Source organism: Marmota monax, unplaced genomic scaffold, assembly GCF_021218885.2.
Source record: "Marmota monax isolate L192 unplaced genomic scaffold, Marmota_monax_Labrador192_F-V1.1 WCK01_AAM20220418_F8-fsc00028, whole genome shotgun sequence".
Taxonomy (NCBI): Eukaryota; Metazoa; Chordata; class Mammalia; order Rodentia; family Sciuridae; genus Marmota; species Marmota monax.
This window is the reverse complement of record NW_026694779.1, coordinates 5,580,237-5,599,507: the sequence shown is the minus strand read 5'-3', so window position 1 is coordinate 5,599,507 and position 19,271 is coordinate 5,580,237. Positions and strand designations below refer to the sequence as shown.

At 38.9% G+C, this 19,271-nt stretch overlaps 1 protein-coding gene across 2 annotated transcripts in view; it reads left to right on the top strand.

The window, feature by feature from the left end:
* Grm7 (glutamate metabotropic receptor 7) overlaps positions 1-19,271 on the top strand; it is a 797,874-nt gene that overhangs the window by 540,201 nt on the left and 238,402 nt on the right. For both annotated transcript variants that reach the window (XM_046425529.2, XM_058572990.1), the window contains exon 7: positions 1,556-1,695. In XM_046425529.2, the coding sequence (XP_046281485.1) occupies positions 1,556-1,695 (140 nt within the window). The remainder of the gene's footprint in view (positions 1-1,555; positions 1,696-19,271) is intronic.

Genomic DNA, 19,271 nt, shown 5'->3' with positions numbered 1-19,271 from the left:
CCACAAGTCACCAGGCTTGTGCACTCTGTATATTAACCATCCCACTCCGTCATAGGAAACCCACCTAGGTAACACCCAGCATAGGCTTTGACCTTCAGGCCCCTCCCATTCTCTCTTCCTCTCCACCCACTGGCTGAGCACTTACTCCAGGCTGTTCCCCACCCACTCATTCCATTAGCCCTGTGTGAAGCTGGCTATCTGTTTGGGATCTGGAATAATAAACTTAACCTTTCCGTCACTCCCATCTGAGTCCTGCACTGTGTTACACCTAACAACTGACTCTTCCTCAGTTTCCTCCCTTAACAAATCACCACATGATTTATGTTTTCATCCATATCATTAATGCAAATATTTATATTTCCCTGAGTTCTGCAGAAGCTAAAAATTTGGTTAACTAGATGGAGAACTCTGTCAGTGTTAATATCTTATGTTCAATAATGAGAAAATTATCAAAAGTGCTTCATGGTTCTTAACACTTCTCCATACCTGTTCCACCACATTGAGAAGTAGAGTGGACTTCTCAGTGATCTTGTTCTGGCTGGTAAATGACCTATGAATTTACTTATAAATGACAGAAAGTAGAGCATTGTTTTCTGGTAAGAATATTGACCTAGTATATAAATCTGTAGTCACATATCAGATATATACCATAAAGTCAGTTATATTTCTCCTGGATTAAGGAAACGTAAAAAATACAAGTTACTGAACATTTTTTTTTTATTCTTTTATGAGTTTTGCTAAAAGTAACCAAAGCTTATGTCTTGCCTTCTTTGTATATGGTTTACTGATTATTCCAGGTAGTTGACATTAAGGGCTTTTGATTCATTCAACCGTATACACTTGCAAATTATGTGTGTATATACACTCAATATATTAACACATTTATCTTTTTTAAAGTGACTTCAATGTCAGATTGATTGCATCTGAAGGACATTCTAAGAGGATCCAAATGGGGATTGACAAAGAAACTAATGTTTATGGAACCTCTTCTAGACCCACTGCTAAGCATTTTAAACTGGCTATCAAATAAATTATTTTAAATTCAGTCAGTAGACAAGTACATATTTAAATAAACATTTATACTTATTTCCTTGCTTGTTTTTAATTACATACACTTTTTAAAATTTATTGGTTTTGAAACTGCTATTTGTTGACCACAGTTTATTGTTAAGGAAACTAAAATAATAACAACCATTATGGTGATCATAATTGTATTCAACAACAGTAGCATTATGCCAAAACTTATGTCATCTCTGAAAAATAATAGTTTTTCTTCCTCTGACGTGGGAAGAGTTTGGAATAAAATTTTAAGAAACACTGAGAACTGGAATTCTTCAAAAGAAGAGGTGGATTGTCTTCCTATCTTTTATAATTAGCATTTGCAGGCCTAGACATAACCTGCCTTTGAACAGCACAGACCACTTGGGGAAACCTCCTAAGCATTGGTGTTATTTCCCAACTTTCTTCTCCACAGGTCTGCAGACTCACCCGTAGTTCAAGAGACACAGGAATCTGGTTTAACTCTAAAATCTGTCTTTTTCCTTGCCTCTTTCAGGTAGCGCTGGCACCCCTGTGATGTTTAACAAGAATGGGGATGCCCCTGGGCGTTACGACATCTTTCAGTACCAGACGACGAACACCACCAATCCCGGTTATCGTCTGATTGGGCAATGGACAGATGAACTGCAGCTCAATGTGAGTTCTATTTGCTCTTCCTCTTCCCTTGTCAGATGAATGAGCAGAACTGTTTCTGTTTTGTTTTTGAACTCAGGGGCACTCGACCACTGAGCCCCATCCCCAGCCCTATTTTGTGTTTTATTTAGAGACAAAGTCTCACTGAATTTCTTAGTACTATGCTAAACTGCTAAGGCCGGCTTTGAACTTGTGATCCTCCATCCTCCGCCTCCTGAGCTGCTTGGATTAAAGGCAGGCGCCACAGTGTTTTGTGAATTTTAATTTGCACAGTAAAACAAATTATTCTCAGTTTTTGGTGCTGGGATTAAACCCAGGATCTCACAGGTGCTAAGTAAGCACTTAACACTGAGTTACACTCCAGCTCCACCAACAGGTATTTCTTGTTTTCATGTGTGCATGCATACACAAGTGAAGTTGCAATTTGTTACTGGCACCAGTAAGGTCTGACTAATAGTACCAGTAAGGGTGATGATCATGGTCATGCATTAGAAAACGTGTATTGAATTTTTTGCACTATAGTTATAAACTCTGTGAATTCTCTCATTTAACCCAAAGCTTATATTGCTTAACAAGTTATCTGCTGTCACTTTTATGGGATCCTTCTCTTACACTTTCCTTTCTTCCTTCTTCCTTATTTGGAGGTGACATGATTTTTTTTTTTTTTTATTTCTTTGGATGATTTTTAATGAGTCATTTTGGTTTAAACTGAGATTATCTGATTAATTGCAGTATTAGCACTTTCCATAACTTCTACCTTTTTCTTTAAAATGTGATCTCAAGTAAACAGCCACTGTTTTGCATAGGATCAAGTCCATGCTGATGTTCCAGCTCAGGGAGTTTGAGGGAGGGGGTAGAATTGTCTCTTATTCAGCTTCTTTTGTTCAATTTAGTCCTTGGATAGGTTGGATGAGACACACACGTTTGGGAGGGCTGTCTGCTTGACTCAGTCTACTGATTAAAATGCTCATCTTATCCAGAAACACCCACTCAGGTACACCTAGAATAACATGTGACCAAATGTCTTATCACCCTTTGGCCCAGTCCAGTAGACAAATAAAATTAACCATCATAGTCCTTTCCCAGAAAATTCTTTGTCTCTTCTGAAGCTGAAAATGATGTCACTAGTCTTTATCAGTCTGTACCTTTGGAGGCACTTGGGGAATCATTGAAAGTGGAAAACGGAATCAGGATCTGGGGCTGGGATGGGGATTTGTTTCATGGTTTCTAAAAAGAGAACAGTGTAAAGTGATCACAAGCCAGTTAACCTTATTTGCCCATTCCTGGGGGCCTGACTTTGCTTATACCTGTCCACCTCTCCATCTCCCTTTCCTGAGTTTCACCAGCCAAATGAACTGACACCAAGCCTGAACCTAAAGGATTACAATGTGGCATCCAAGAATGAATGGAACCGGATAGCAAGTGCCAGCCCTAGCTGAGATGAATGCTCAGGGACATAGCTGGAAAGCAGCTAAAATTGTCCTGAATGCAAGCTGCCCTAATCTGGTATGCAAAAAGGAATTAAAAAATAAAGCAAAACAGAAAATTAAAAAAGAAAATCCAAGGTATAGTGATAAAAAGCAGAATCAAAGTGTGGTATAATCTGATGGACTTACCTAAAAGGAGATTTACCTGGTATTACTTGTGTGATAGAAAGATGGTTCAACCAAGACTAAAAGTATAGTCAAGGTCTGTGGTATATGTGAAATGCACAGAGATTATTATAAAACCCAGGACATTAAACAGGTGATTAATCTTTTCTAGCACAAGCTTCATCACCTGTGTTTAATTTTCGGAATGCGTGATTTGTCCATGTACATAAGATTTTGCCAACTGGCATTTACCAGCTTCATATGTGATTTGGAATTTCTTAAGCACACTAATGTTAAGAACCAGTATCAATACGAACTTTATTTTTGTTTACTGCGTATGTATCATATCCCTTATGAGAATCACATTCGATATGCCATTCAACAAATTTGGTGTTGGTTCTGTTTTTACAATACCTGTCTTTGGATACACTCTGTGAGAGGCAGTGGGTAAATACATATTGCCAAAGGAAACAGGATACTTGTTCTCATGCCAATTGATCATGTAGGAGGGAACTACCAGGTGTCCAAGCAAAGAGATGGGTATGTGGTCATTCCAGAGTGTTACAAGAGAGATGGTTAGTGAATAATAGAAGTGGAAATGTAGGGTCCACAGGATGAGCATCTAGCTGATAAGAAGGCTGACATAGCCCTAGTGTCATCAGTGATGGGGAGGGACTGGGAAGATGTAAGAGCTATAGGTAAAAGTCTTATCGCTGAGGTTCCTAGTACACCATGGTGAAAACTCTAACTTTAATTATGAGTGCATTTAAAAGCCACTAAGAGATAATAAGGAAGTGACTTCTTCAAATTAAGGGATAAAAATTATTTTGCTGGGAAGAAAATGAATTGGAAGGGAAAAGAAGGGTAATAGAATGACTAATGGGCTATTGCAGGGGCTGGGGTTTAGCTCAGTGTAGAGCACTTGTCTAGCATGTGTGAGGTACTGGGTTCAATCCTCAGCACCACAAAAATAAATTTAAAAAAAAATTAAGGAATAAAAAATAACTTAGGAAAAAAGTATTGCAGATGTTGGGTGACAGTAGGGTGGCTTAATGAAGTGATTTTCAACTTGAGTATGTATCAGAACAAATCTGGAAGCTTGTGAAAACATGAACTATGGGGCCTCATCCCCAGGGTTTGATTCAAAAGGCCTGGGGCTAAGGGAGACCTGAATGTTTGTCTTTCTAAGAAGTCTGGGTAATGTAGGTGGTACTTTAAGAAACACTGGCTTAGACATATTTAATGATTGTGGAGATTAAGCCAAATGAGAGGTATGTATCTATTATTTAAGGGGCTTTGTGGATGCTGGCACCCCTTCAGATGAGAAAGAATAGGAGGCAGTAGGAGGAATAAAAATCAGGATTGCCAGTTCTTAACTTGGATTTTTTTTAAATATGTGAGACTTCTTAAATATTCAAAAGCCAAATGAAATGGATATAAGCCTGAAATGCAAACAAGAGTTTTGAGCTATAATTATCTTTTTTTAAAAAGTAAGTTATAAACCTATAAATGGGCTTGTAAGAAGACAGAAAGGAGAATAGCAGAGAACTCCCGGCCTTCAAAACTTCTTAGAAAACAATACAGTTTCATTCCAGCTACTCCAAACAGTACCCAGTTTAAAATATTCAATTAGCCTGGAAAGTTGGGTCAACTACCTACTTTGAATTTTCTTTTGGTTTTATGAAAGCTAGATCTGAAGTGTATCTTTGGCTTGGCATCAAGTGTGAGGACACATTTGATTCTACTTTGTCATGCTGAGGGAAGTGTGTTATAAAGAGCTAATGGTCTCCCTGAGTCCTCAGGTGGATGCAGTTGTTTATGTTTAGGATTACGTGCAGTCTAGAGGGATGAATCAGGCATGAACAGTTATTTTTAAAGGGGTGAGAATCTGGGTTAGTTCAACTAGAGTGACCACTTAGATAGCAGGTTGTAATAGGAGGTGATACTGTGGACCCCTTTTATTATTAATTTGGAATTAAGTCATTTTAAGAAAAGAAGAAAAGTACAGTCTCTAGAGTTTACCTCATCCCTCTTACCTGGAACCCATGGCCACGGTTCAGGTGTCCTATCCAGTGATTGGCATCCTGTCATACATCACTCTACTCATGTTCTTCCTTCTGTTGTATTTGTTGGGATTCAGTTTAACACATCTGCAAGAGTGGAATTACAGCAAGCATTGTTTTATAAGTTTGCTTTCCTCTCAGCAACAGAAGAATACAAAGCATTTCAAGTAGCGGATGGTCTCTTCATTTGCAAAGACTCAGGGGTACCCTTGCAATCCCAAGTTATATCTTCTCTAGCAAATGACAATTTCAGGAGAGCTTTCTCTGAAGTCAGTAATTGCAGGTGAGTTTCTGAGCCAAGAAAGTTTCAGGTTGTCTGAATCCCAATGCTGCAGAGCAGACTCACGTGTCTTTTCTACATGCGATCAGCTGTAATTGAGGTGCCTAGTAGTGCATATTCTATTAATGGAGCATTCCATGTACTGTTACTGCCAGTGTGGTAGCTCTGAGCCCTGACTCTTCTGTGTTCTAAGAGATGATTGCATGGCTCAGTACCAGAATATTTCTGCACTAATGAGAAATTTGTAAAAGGGAATTATAGAACCAGAAAAGTCACTTACTCTCCCAGTTGCAATTCATAAATAAATAACCTTAATTTTTCAGGTTTCTATTCTACTAGTAAGAGATTTCACAAAAACATACTTCCTGGGAGAACGCAGAAGACACAAAGGCAACAAATATGTATTGTATTGCTTCTCAGCAGTGTGTCTATACACTAAAAAGAGCAAGCCCCTATGTTCTGAGTCCACAGACTTCAATAATGGATGTATAGTAGGACTACACATAGACATTGAGTTAAGGGGAAAAATCCAGTTATATTTAAAATGAATCTTGAAGGATAAGTAGTAGTTCTAAAAACATTGCTACATGCAGTGGCACACACCTATAATCCCAAAGGCTGTGGCAGGAGGATTGTGGGTTCAAAGTCAGTGTCTTAGCAAGGTCCTAAGCAACTTAGACCCTGTCTCTAAATAAAAACATAAAAAAGGGCTGGGGATGTGCCTCAGTGGTTAAGCACCCCTGTGTTCAATCTTCAGCACACACACAAAAAAACAAAAAAAGGAAATAAGAAAAAAATGCTTTAGAATGCACAATGCAGTACTGTTTAAAAATTGCAGTAGGGAATATATTAGAAAGTAGGAAAGGAGCCAGGTGTGGAGACTCACACTTGTAATCCCAGAGGCTTGGGAGACTGAGGCAGGAGGATTGCAAGTTCAAAGCCAGCCTCAGCAACTTAGTCAGGCCTTAAGCGATTTAGCAAAATCCTGTCTCAAAATAAAAAGGGCTGGGAATGTGGCTCAGTGCTTAAGTGTCCTCTGGGTTCAATCACCAGTTTAAAAAAAATAAAAGGAAAGGAATGGAATGTGGATGCTTTAGAAAACTCTCCAAATATTTCATGAACTCTATTGATGATAGAAATAAAGGTGAGCCTTCTCAACAAATGGTGCTGGGGAAACTAGAAATCCATATGTAACAAAATGAAAGAAAACCCCTATCTCTCACCATGCACAAAACTCAACTCAAAGTATATCAAGGACCTAGGAATTAAACCAGAGACTCTGTGTCTACTAGAAGAAAAAGTAGGCCCTAATCTTTATCATGTGGGATTAGGCCCTAACTTCCTTAATAAGACTCTTAAAGTGCAAGAATTAAAACCAAGAATCAATAAATGGCATGGATTGAAACTAAAGTTTCATCTCAGCAAAAGAATCTGTTAGGTGAGTAGAGAACCTACATCTTGGGAGCAAATTTTTACCCATTACACATCAGGTAGAGCACTAATCTCTAGGATAGATAAAGAACTCAAAAAGCTAAGCACCCCCCCCCAAAAAAAAAATTCAATAAATGGGCCAAGGACATGAACACACTCTTCTCAGAAGAGGATATACAATCAATCAACAAATGTATGAAAAAATGTTTATCATCTCTAGCAATTAGAGAAATGCAAATCAAAACTACTGTAAGATATCTCACTCCAGTCAGAATGGCAGCTATTATGAAGACCAACAGTAAGTGTTGGCGAGGATGTGGGGGAAAAGGCATATGCATACATTGATGGTGGGACTCACACACACTCGTACATTGCTGGTGGGACTGCAAATATTAAGCTATTCTTAAGAGGCAGCTTACTGTAGTGATTGGCATTCTCTCTTCAATAAAAATGGAGTAAATATTGCCTTGCCTTTTCTGAATTACATTAGTTCTCATAAACCTCATTGATCTGTCATTCTATGTCTGTGGTATGAAGCTTGTTAGCTTTTTCTGTGATTTCTTCCCTGTTGAACTTAAAAGTCACACCTAGAGACCTGAAAGCTCTTTGGAGATAGAATCTATGTTTTCAATCACTACCAGTGCAGTAGTCTTTTTAAAAATTGTACCATTTATAATGAACTTGTAGTCTTCTTAATGGTGGATGTTATTGGCAGTCATGTGCCATCCTCTTTCCTTTGGGAACAAAGAACCCAAGTCTCCTTCTGTAGCCATGTGGCTTGTCTTAGATGTTTACAAGTTCAAGGATGGCAGCTGCTTTAGTCTAAGCCACTGCGGCCATAGTGATAGAGATGGGCATGCAGACTAAGCCTCTCCAATTGGTATGAGCCACTGGATGTGTGCTGGTTCGTCTGGGATACCAACAATGTCTCTTGGAAATGGGTACATCCATGGGGGCCACGGGGTAGAAGTTACAGATCAGAGAAGTCAAAACTTGTTTGAAATCTAAGAAATTCTATATAGACAGTCATTTTTAATACTTTTTGGAACATTTGGTAATTAATAAATAAAAACAATTTAGATAAGATACTCTTATAATCTCATCCACTACAGTAATGAAAAATTTAAAAATAAATTGGTTTTTGTATTTGTTGAAGATGGACAAGAAAAATAAAATTTAGTCTCCACTCTTAGCAGGCAGAATTTTTTTCCACAAAATTAATCTGACTAAAAATTAATTTCAAAAGTTTTGATTTTGTCCAATAGGGAATCCTTTCACGCTGCTTAGAATTTCTTTGTTATAGACATATAAAGACACGAGAACAGTTGATTTGCAAAATCACTGTTTAATAAAATTAAATATCCCCAAATCAGTAATTACTTACACCTGTCTATAAAACTACTGATCACGTTATTGTATCATAATTTCAACAGTAAAAATATTTTAAAAATTTAAACACTCATTTATAACATGACGGGTGGGATATGGGGTAATAGACATAATCAGCAGTGTTGACACAAGGAAAAATATATAAGTTGTCAAAACCCAGTACTACTTCAGCTTTAATTTGAAGGCTTCTTTTATGTTGCCTATTATAATTAATATCTCTTGTAATTTGGAGCTTTATTATTAGTGATTAGGTGTGCAGGCTTTGAAGATGTACTGATCGAATGAACCTGAGTCTCATTTCTCCTTTAACTAGCTGTAAGCCAGGATCACATCAGTACCTGTTTCATAATGTTATTATTTAAAATAAATATATGCAACTGACGTAGAACAGTGACTGGTGAGGAGTGAACATTCACCAATTTTTTAGCTACAACCTCATGAACAACAGTAGTTACACAAACTTAATATGCCACATGATCTGTAAAAATGCTCAAGATACCAATTTCTAGTACTAGTTTGATTATTTTTCTTTATACTCAGCACTTAGCATAATGCTTAGCTTATGGATATGGCTTGTTCAGTATTATTTGGACTGGGAGATGAATAGACAGTTAAATTAGATAAATTACTTAAGGGCAGGACTATATCACTTGTTGACCTAGTGTTCCAATGCTGGATGGAAGAATGAATAGATGGATTCAGAATCAGACCTTAGTTGGCAATTCTGCATGACTCTATTAGACAATTTACAAACTTGGTCTACCAGAAGGGTTCCTTGAGTCTTCTCTAAGTAGTCTATAGACCTGTTCACATTGCAAAGATAAATTTTGAATGATAAGGCAGGTCAGAAGAAAAGAAGGAAAATGGGTAAAGTAATTGACTTTACTTTTGTTCAAATTGATTTTTAGTTTTAGAAACCTTTTAATTTATTTTTAGAAACCTTTCAATGCTTATTTGAAGACATGAGGTGGAATTACTGCTCTTGAGAGATCAAGTGGAGGAGTCTTGGCTACTTTTGCTTTGATTAAAGTGAACTAATAATCCAGTGATTGAGGCTGGTTGCATCTGCTACCTTCCTTGCTGCCCTTAGAGCAAATGTTAAAACAGGAAAGGATTTAGGATCAGATGAATCTGGTCTCTAATCATGACTCAGCCCTGATGTTAGATTTTTGAACCTACACAAGCAAGGTCTCTCTGAAAAGATGACATTTAACCTGCCACCATCATGCCAAGAGTTATTTCAGTTTGTCAGCATCTCTGAATTTTTACAAAGGACATTTATAAATCCAAAACAGTGTGTACTGCTGCATATCTGTTAGCTAGCCCAGGATGAAACATCCCAAATTGAAAAAGCAGTTTACACAACTCATTGCTTGCCAATATTTTATAAATCTGGAAATTCCACAATACCTGTATTTTTTGCTTCTCTTTGGAAGGTTGGGTCTGGCAAAAATATGTTCTTATTCCCTTTATCAATAGATAGTTGGGGGCTGGGGATGTGGGTCAAGCGGTAGTGTGCTCGCCTAGCATGCGCGGGGCAATGGGTTCGATACTCAGCACCACATACAAATAAAATAAAAAAGTTGTGTCCACCGAAAACTTAAAAAAAAAAAAACTTAGAAGATTTTCTCTCTCTCTCTCTCTCTCTCTCTCTCTCTCTCTCTCTCTCTCTTTCTCAAAAAAAAAAAAGGGGGGGGGCTGGAGATGTGGCTCAAGTGGTAGCACGCTCCCCTGGCATGTGTGCGGCCCGGGTTCGAGTCTCAGCACCACATACAAAGATGTTGTGTCCGCTGAAAACTAAAAAATAAATATTAAAAAAAAACTCTCCCTCTCCCTCTCCCTCTCCCTCTAAAAAAAATAGATAGATGGATCAAAGTAGCAGCCTCCTTTAAACAGATCTCACCATTCCTGACAGCCACTCACTTAAAACTCCACTCATTTAAACATTACTCCCACACCTCCCAACTCCCAGGGGCATTTTCATATACCTAAACTAGAGTTTCAGTAGATTCTGAGTTAACTTCCACTAATTTGATTTGAACATATGCTTGACTTTTAAATTATAAACTTAGGAAATTGGCTTTCCAATTCAGTAATAATAGATTAATAAAACTAATGACCCTAAACACATGTCAGTATATAATAATATCTGTTACGGGTCAGTAAATAGAGATCTTTTCATGCACAAGTTTGGAGGACAGTTAATACAGATATGGGACTTGCATACCCTGTATTTCAGGACAATAACAGGGGAAGATATCATGAGCCTTTAGACTTTAAGATAGTTAAAACCTTGGCAGAATCCGTCCGCACTTATGGGATAGATGCCGCTTTCACTCTCACTCAGGTGGAGGGACTTACTAGATTTTGCATGACTCCCTCAGATTGGGCTAGTCTAGTCCGCGCTTGTGTTTCCCCAGGGAAATATTAGGAGTCCAAAGTTGGCTGTTTAATGTTTCTGGCAGTACCCAAGACTCGGAGTGAGGTAGGAGACTTAAAATTACTTCACACAATTCACAATTGTCTAATGCTACATTACCCTCCGCAGCAGTCTGTCTCCAATCTCCGTTCCTGTTTCTTTTGGCTAATGATACATCACAGGGGATGCTTAATTGTTCTAATATTACCTGCTATTTGTCTGAGTGTTGGAATGGCTCCTGGACTACGGCAGTGGTTATGAAAATTCCAACCTTTGTCCCGATTCCGGTTACTACAGATCCAGAGTCTTTTCCTATTGTTGAACTGATTAGAGCCCGTAGAGATTTTGGAATTACGGCAGCTATAGTGACAGCTGTGGCGGTATCTGCTGCTGTAGCAGTTACAGCTGGAGTAGCCATGGCCAGCCAGGTTCAAACTGCTGCCACTATTAATCAGGTTATTCAACAAACATCCACCATACTTGAATCTCAAAGTAGAATTAATCAACATATTTTATCTGGGATTCTGGCTGCTAATCAAAGGATAGATCTGCTTCAAGCTCAAGTTGAGGAATTGTCTGATCTAGCACATTTGGGTTGTATTGATCAACGTGCACATTTATGTATAACCTCTGTCAGATTTAATGATTCCAGAAATGCCTCCCGCATCATCGGAGAGTATCTGTCCGGAACCTGGTCCATGGAAGCAGAAAACTTGATCCAGTCTCAACTAAGATTGCTGTTTTGAATAGTACCCGTGTCGAACCAGTGACTTTGGGTCAATTCACCAGTTGGCTATCCTCTGCCTTTTCCTTTTTTAAGGAATGGGTGGGAGTGGGCATTTTTGGTGCTATGTGTTGTTTCGGTGTTGTGCTTTGTTTGTGGCTTCTCTGTCGCCTTAAAACTCGCCATGCACAAGAGAAGGCTATGATCGTACAGGCTCTTGCGGCCTTAGAAAATGGCATTTCTCCACAAATCTGGCTTGCACATCTTAAACAGTGATTTCTGGGCATGGCCATTGCACCCCAAGTTAGTTTCACAATGCACTGGGATTGGCCTGTCCTCTTCCTTATTCTCTCCCAGTGCTGAATAGCCCTTGCACTCTGCAGGTCTTGTTACCATTGCACGCAGATGGGTTTCAGGACTGGTCTTTCTTCTCGGCTACAGACTCTTTACCTTCCTCTGGGGCTTAGGGATTGTGTTGCCAACTTAAATTTTGTCATTACTACCAGGCTACTTGTGTTATCCTACTTCTCACCGTCGTCACGATGCAGGATGCGAGGCAAAGCACTGCACTTGAGTGATCCTTCAACGGACCTCAAGGAAAGCATGTCCTATTGCATGCGGGTTTGACGTCCACGCCCCGCCCTACGAAAAAAGGCGTCGGCTGATATGGGGTCAGGTCTGGGGAAGGCGCCTCCTTGGGACTGAACCATACATTGCAGCCACTTCTGCACAGTGGGATAGGACCTCTACTTTCGCCTGCATTGTTTTATAAAACAGAAGGGGGAACTGTGGTAAGCCATTCTTATAGACCGTGGCTGCCATTAGAAGATGGCGCCGGCTTCCACTGTGGCCTGTGATAAACAACTCCTTTTTTGGAGAGTTGGCACGCAATCCCTTACCACCCTATGAGAGAGATCCACGTGGCAGCTTGGGATTGGTATGCGGGAGGCTTTATTAGGCTGTGCTTGGGCGCTCGGCGGGGGGTCACTAGAAGATGATACATGAAACAAGGCCTGAATAAACTGCTGAAAGAAGAATCCTGTGTCGTGTTTTCCCTTGCCGGCGAGGGGTCGCGACAGTGCATATTTTTGGCACCTTTGTCTAATATAAGATAACTGTAATCATGTGGCTTAGTCTTTGTGTCCTCTATTCTGTACCTTTGATCTACCAGTCTGTTTTGGTGCCAATACCATGCTGTTTTTGTTACTATTGCTCTGTGGTATAGTTTAAGGTCTGGTATAGTGATGCTACGTGCTTCACTCTTCTTGCTGAGGATTGCTTTAGCTATTCTGAGTCTTTTCTTTTTCCAGATGAATCTCATGACTGCTTTTTCTATTTCTGTGTGGAATGTCATAGGGGTTTTCATCGGAATTGCATTAAATCTGTATAGTACTTTTGGTAGTATAGTTATTTTGATAATATTAATTCTGTCTATCCAAGAGCAAGGTAGATCTTTCCATGTTCTAAGGTCTTCTTTAGTTTCTTTCTTTTCTATATTTTCATTATATAGAACTTTTACCTCTTTAGATTGCAGAATTAATTTGACAAAATTAGGCCTTCTGGGAAATGCAAATTCCCATGCCTCTTTCCTTAATCCATATCTTTCCTTTATCCATACAATATCTGAAATTCCCGTGATTTTCCCATGATTATTGCCGTAGCTTCCCATATGAGAGAAAGCATTTGACTTTTGATTTTCTCAGACCGATTTATTTCTCTTAGTATAATTTTCTCCATTTTCATCCATTTACCAGCCAATGCCACCATTCTTTTTATAGCTGAGTAAAACTCCATTGTGTGCATATACCATTTTTTCTAAACCCATTCATCTGTTGTTAGGTACCTGGACTGGTTCTATAATATAGCTATTATAAATTGCGCCACTATATACATTGATGTATCATTATAGTATGGTGATTTCAGTTATTTTGGATAAATACCTATAAGTGGGATAGCTAGGTCATATGGAGGTTCCATTACTTTTCTTTTGGGCAATCTCCAGGCTGCTTTCCAAAGTGGTTGTACTAATCTGTAGTCCTGTTAAAGATGTATGAGTGTACTATTTTCCCCACCTCCTTTTCAGCATTTGTTATTTGTATTCTTGTTGATTGCCATCCTTACTGGAGTTAGAGGGAATCTCAATGGAGTTTTGATTTGCATTCCCTGATTGCTTAGGAATATTGATCATTTTTTCATATATTTATTGAACATTTTTATTCTTTTCAGAAGTGTCTGTTATGTGTTTTGGTTTGGCTCATTTATTGATGTTTTTTTTTTTTTTGGGGGGGGGTGCTGATGTGGCCCAAGCTACAGAAACTGAATGCAGCTTCTAGCAGAGTAGTGAGAAAAGAATGAATTGTCTTTGCCCAGAGAGCTCTGCACCTGCAATTTCATGAGAAGAGTCTTGATTGGAGTTGGGAAAAGCACCTTTGACTTAAATTAAAAAAAAATGCAAGCAACAGGGCAGTATCCCCCTTCCCTCTTCTCCTTCCTTCCCTTGGACCCTTTTCCCTACACCACTGATCTCCCTTTTATTTCTTTGAGATCTGCCCCACGTTTATTTCCTTCCTCTCTAGCTTCTTCATATGAGAGAAAACATATGTCCCTTGACTTTCTGAGTTTCACTCATTTTGCTTAACATAATGTTCTCAAGTTCTGGCCATTTTCCTGCAAATGACATAATTTTGTTTTTCTTTATAGCCAAATAAGACTCTATTGTGTACATGTACCATATTTTCTTAATCCATTCATCTGTCGATGAGCACCTAAGCTGGTTCCATTTTTTGACTATTGTGAACTGTTCTGCTATAAACATGGGTATGCATGTATCACTATAGTATGATGACTTTAACTCTTAAGACAAATACTGAGCGAAGACATGATTTTCATAAAGGTATCCATAGGTCTGAGGCCAGAAGTAATAGATTTAACTGTGTTAGGTAACTTCTTTAAGAACAAACCCTCTACCAAGTACTTAAGTTTTGGGCAATTATTTGTCTGCCTCTGAGTGTATTTCTTTGTGAAATGAATCCCTCCCTTCCTTCCTTCCTTCCTTCCTTCCTTCCTTCCTTCCTTCTTCCTTCCATCCAATACAAACAAAAATCATGATAGGTTTCTTTACTTTTGAAGCCCAATTTGAATATTTTCATGTCCTTTTTCCAGTCATTTCTCATGGGGTTGCTGAGTTTCCCTCTCTCCCTAAGAAGCCAGAATCTTCCAGTTAAAAATCAAAAATCACACATAAATAGATTCAGCATACCTTGGTCTGAATCAATATTTAATCTAGATTGTGGTAAATGACCAAGGGGGGACTTTGATCACAAGTTGCACATTTGTGCTTCATTGTGGTTTTGTGCTCCTTCCCTCCCTGAAGTGCCAGAAAAGATAATTTCTTCAGTGTGAAAAGTGCCACTCTCCATCCTGGTGTGTGAACTTGGCAATTAATGTTTATCTGCTGCACTGATGCCTCCCTCGCAGTCATTTTCCTTTGTTCTGTTTTCTTTTCTTTTTTTTTTTTTATTTAATTGAATTTATTTTTAAATGCATGACAGTGGAATGCATGACAATTCTTATTACATATATAGAGCACAATTTTTCATATCTTTGTATATAATTTTCTGCTTTCTGAACCTCATACTGACAGTGCTTTTCAGTAACCATGAATTTGCCAGCTTAGTTTTTCCCATGCCAACTGGAGGGAATTCTCGAGAACTAATGACCTGTGGAAAGATCATGTTTCTTGCCATCTTAGGTAGAAGTCTTCCTTCCAAGCAGTGGGCTTCTGTTTTGTTAGCTCCCGTGCTATGGGAAAGATACCAACTGGGTAATTGTTCACTGCATTAATAATTTACATTAGCCAATGCATCAAGAAGACATTTGTTTTTCAACAGAGAGATGAATAGGACATTTTGAAGAGGAAAGAAAGCATGGGACTTAAACAGTAAATATCTTTGCTAGTGCTCTTCTTTTTGCCAAGAGAATTAGATGCCAAATATTTAATAACCAGTAAGATCTGGGGACCAATTAGTGAGTACAGTTGTCAGCACTTGCTGGCATAGGGTCCTGAAAGTCCCCCAGTGAATTAACCTGTAAGTTGCTGGAGCATAGGTAGACCCCAGGCACTCCAGAGAAAATATGGAAAAGTGGAAGCAGGGGATCCTTGCTGGAAGAAGGGAGAGTCCTATTCAGTACCCAGTGTGTAGGCATTTTAATCTTTACAACTAACAAGGCCATTGTTCTCCATATGACTAATGATTAGTGCTGTGTCTGTCTGGTTCCACCAGGCTTGGAGTTACCCTACACATCTTTGAAGAGGCAGCTCTTTTTACACTTACTCTGTAAAACCTCTCTGAATTCCCACTTGACCTCTACTCAAAAGCATATGCTAAGGACTGGAACACAGCACAGAGGCAGAATGTACAGCCTTTGGAGTCCAGCAAACCACTCTGGACCTTAGTATACCCGTGTATAAGGTGGGGGGACATTAATACTGTCTTAGTCCTCATGTCTCCAAACCCAGGTTCTGAGACAAGGATTTGGCAGATGATCCCAGCAAACATGTAAGAGGGTAGGTGAGTGAGAAGAAAGAGAAAAAGGCCAATAGAACTGTGTTTAGGAACAAACTGGCACTCTGGGCATCAGGAGCCAAATCCTGATGGAGACTCAGAGTGTCTAGAATATTCTCATAACTGGCAAAAAGCTGGGGGACTGATCTATAACCCTCATGCCTCAGTGCTTGAGGGCTGCTCCTTGGCCATTATCTTCTCCCCAGCACTGGTATCTAAAATGACCAGAGAACACCCATAAGCAGACAGTCAAGTACTCTTTTAGCATGTATATTGGGAAATTTGTCAACATGTACAGAATGTGCCTGCCAGGCAAACACCAGTGTGGGCCCAGGAGATATGAATGGGGTGTGGACAACACCTGCTATATACACCTACCTCTCAGAGATCCCATGATGATATATGCAAAAGAGCTAGTTAAGTGTCTTAACTCATAGGGCTTCTGAAGGCATGTGAACTCTTAAGTAACATTTTTAGTTACCTACTGGATGCTAGCTTCTTTGCTTCTGCTAATTCACTTAACCCCCATAGCTCACTTGTTAGTAGATACTATTTATGTTCTCATTTTACAGATGTGGAACCCAGTGTCCTCTCTTGAACTATTGTTCAATCAGTGATGTTTTATAGAAAATAAGTAGGAATGCTAAATAAGCCCATATACTCTTGTTCTAGAGCCCACATTTATAACCACTCTATATACTGCCTTTCTACAAGTAAAGGAGGAAAAGTTGGGTAAAAAAGATGTTTATATTCACATAAATATTTTCACCTTGTCACTGGGGCAACTTAGGTGACCCAGGAAAAACCTTAGAAACAAATAACTTGACATTTTTCTCTAGACCCTTCCCCATCATTTGTAGTATACCATGCTTCTCAGAACCAGGTGCAGTCTTCAGTCAAATGCAGTGACTAGAGGTCTCCTGTGTGCAGAGCTTTGTTCTCAGAGCTATTGGGGGTCACAGAGTCTAACTAGGCAGTGAAGATGCTCAGATTCACCTATCAAAGTGGCAGAAATTAAAACTAAGCATGCCTAACTCAGGCCTCTCAAGGTTGGCTTCTTCCTCCTCTTTTATCATATGCTTTCTGGGCTCTAGGTGGTGGAAATGCAGATATAGAGCAATGCCATAGAAAAAGATAAGTCACAAGGAGAGTGGTATATAGGAAAAGGAAGAGACCATTCTCCCCACTTATGGAAAGGGGAAATGGGTTATCTTTAAACAAACCTCAAAAGCAATTAGAATAAATGAAAAGAAGGAAGAACAATAGGGTAGAAGAGTGGGTGGGAGGACAGAAGGGAAAGGAAAAGAATTGCATAAAGAAATTAATACAATTGTATTAGGTGCATGTATGAATACACCACCGTACATTCCAATTTTATATACAACTATAAAGCATCAATTAAAGAAGTGGAAGACCAATAGAGAAGAGGAAGGGGAATCAGGTGAGGGAGGATGGGAGGCGAAGAGGAATCCCTGGGGATTGAAATAGAGCAAACTATGATGTATGCATTTATGAATATGTCAGAATAAACTGCACTATTAGGTATAACTTTAATGCACTAATAAAAGCACGACTGAAATAAAATTGAGGCTTTGAGTTTAGAGTTGTGTTAACAAGGGCTTAACCAGATTTACCTTTAATGTATGAAATTGCCCCCATAACATCCTCCTAACTGACGTATTTAACTAAAAAGGAAACAAGCAAATTGGTGGTCCATACATACTATTTCTCTTTTCTTGATTGCCTTTGGTGAATAATAATTGTTTTTGAGTTATAGAGCTACTGCTATTTTTAGAAGGAGAGCTTAGAGCTGGGAATTTAGAGTATGTTGTCTGTTCACATCAGTAGGATGCATCTTGAAAGGGAAGTTACCAAAGCCTACCACCAAACAGAAGTCTGATTGAAACAGTATTATTCAGGGCCAGAGATACTTCTTATGAAGTTGAGTTGTGGACCATACTCACCCACAGTCTGTATTTACCAAGGAACCCAGAATTGACTATATAATGCTAATATAATGCTCAAATAAGCAATTACCCATTGAAATATAAAGGACATAAGAAAGGAGACACACCTAGAAATGAGAGTACATTAGAACCCAGCATGGTTCCCCACATGAAAACATAATTTGGCTATTGGCCTACAGGATGAGGTTGTAAAGCAGAAATCTTTGCACATTAGACTTCACACTTTCTAAAGCAAATCCAGATATATCTTTTAATTTGATGCAAGTAATGTGCAGCAAGTAACATAAACTTGGAGTTAATTTTTTCATATCTGTTAATGAGTGGCTAACAGGTCTCAAGCAAATTATGTGGCTCAGCTGGATCTCAGTTTCCTCAGTTGTGAAAACAGGAATGGTACTTGGCTAACAGAGTTATTTTTAAGGATAATCATAATTTTATCACTATTTGTGACTGAGTAACCAGTATATCTTCTAATGATTTGTTGGGAGGAGCCCTTCTAGGAAAAGAAAAGGACTAAAGTCTGTTAATGTGGATATTCAGTATGCATGATGCCTCTGCAGGGTTCTCAGGGAATTCCCAATGAGTACTAACTTTCAGAGTTTCTCAGTGTAGCCCTTGGCCATGCAGACTGCCCTGCTGTGAGCTTCAGAAAGTGTAGGTGCTATTAATGCATTCCAGAGGTCAAAGCATTTTGCTAATTAGAAATTAGTATTTCACAGCATGGTGTTCATGGCATAGAACCTAACTCAGGTACAAACTCTTTACATTTGATTAAGTGTGTCTCAATCTCATATATGCTCTAACTCTGCTTTGGACAAAGACTCTATCTTTCCCTTTATTTTTTTCCTAGTAAACTCCCGTGACCTGAAGAAATGTAACTCCTTAGTTTAACTGCCAAAGCGAGGAAAATGTAGTCTGTGGGTAACTAGTTCCCATTAAGTTTCCAACATTTTAACTCTGTCCTAGGAAAACTAAGAAAGACAAATAACAAGTCAGTTTTTAAGTTGAGTCCTGAAGGGAGACAATGACACATGGGACCAATATGTGCACTGTCAGAGAGTCATGGAGCACGTGTTGATTTGGAAGAAAATCAATGCTTTGAGAGGCTGGAGGAGATGCTACAAATAGGTCAGTTGTGAAAACTCAATG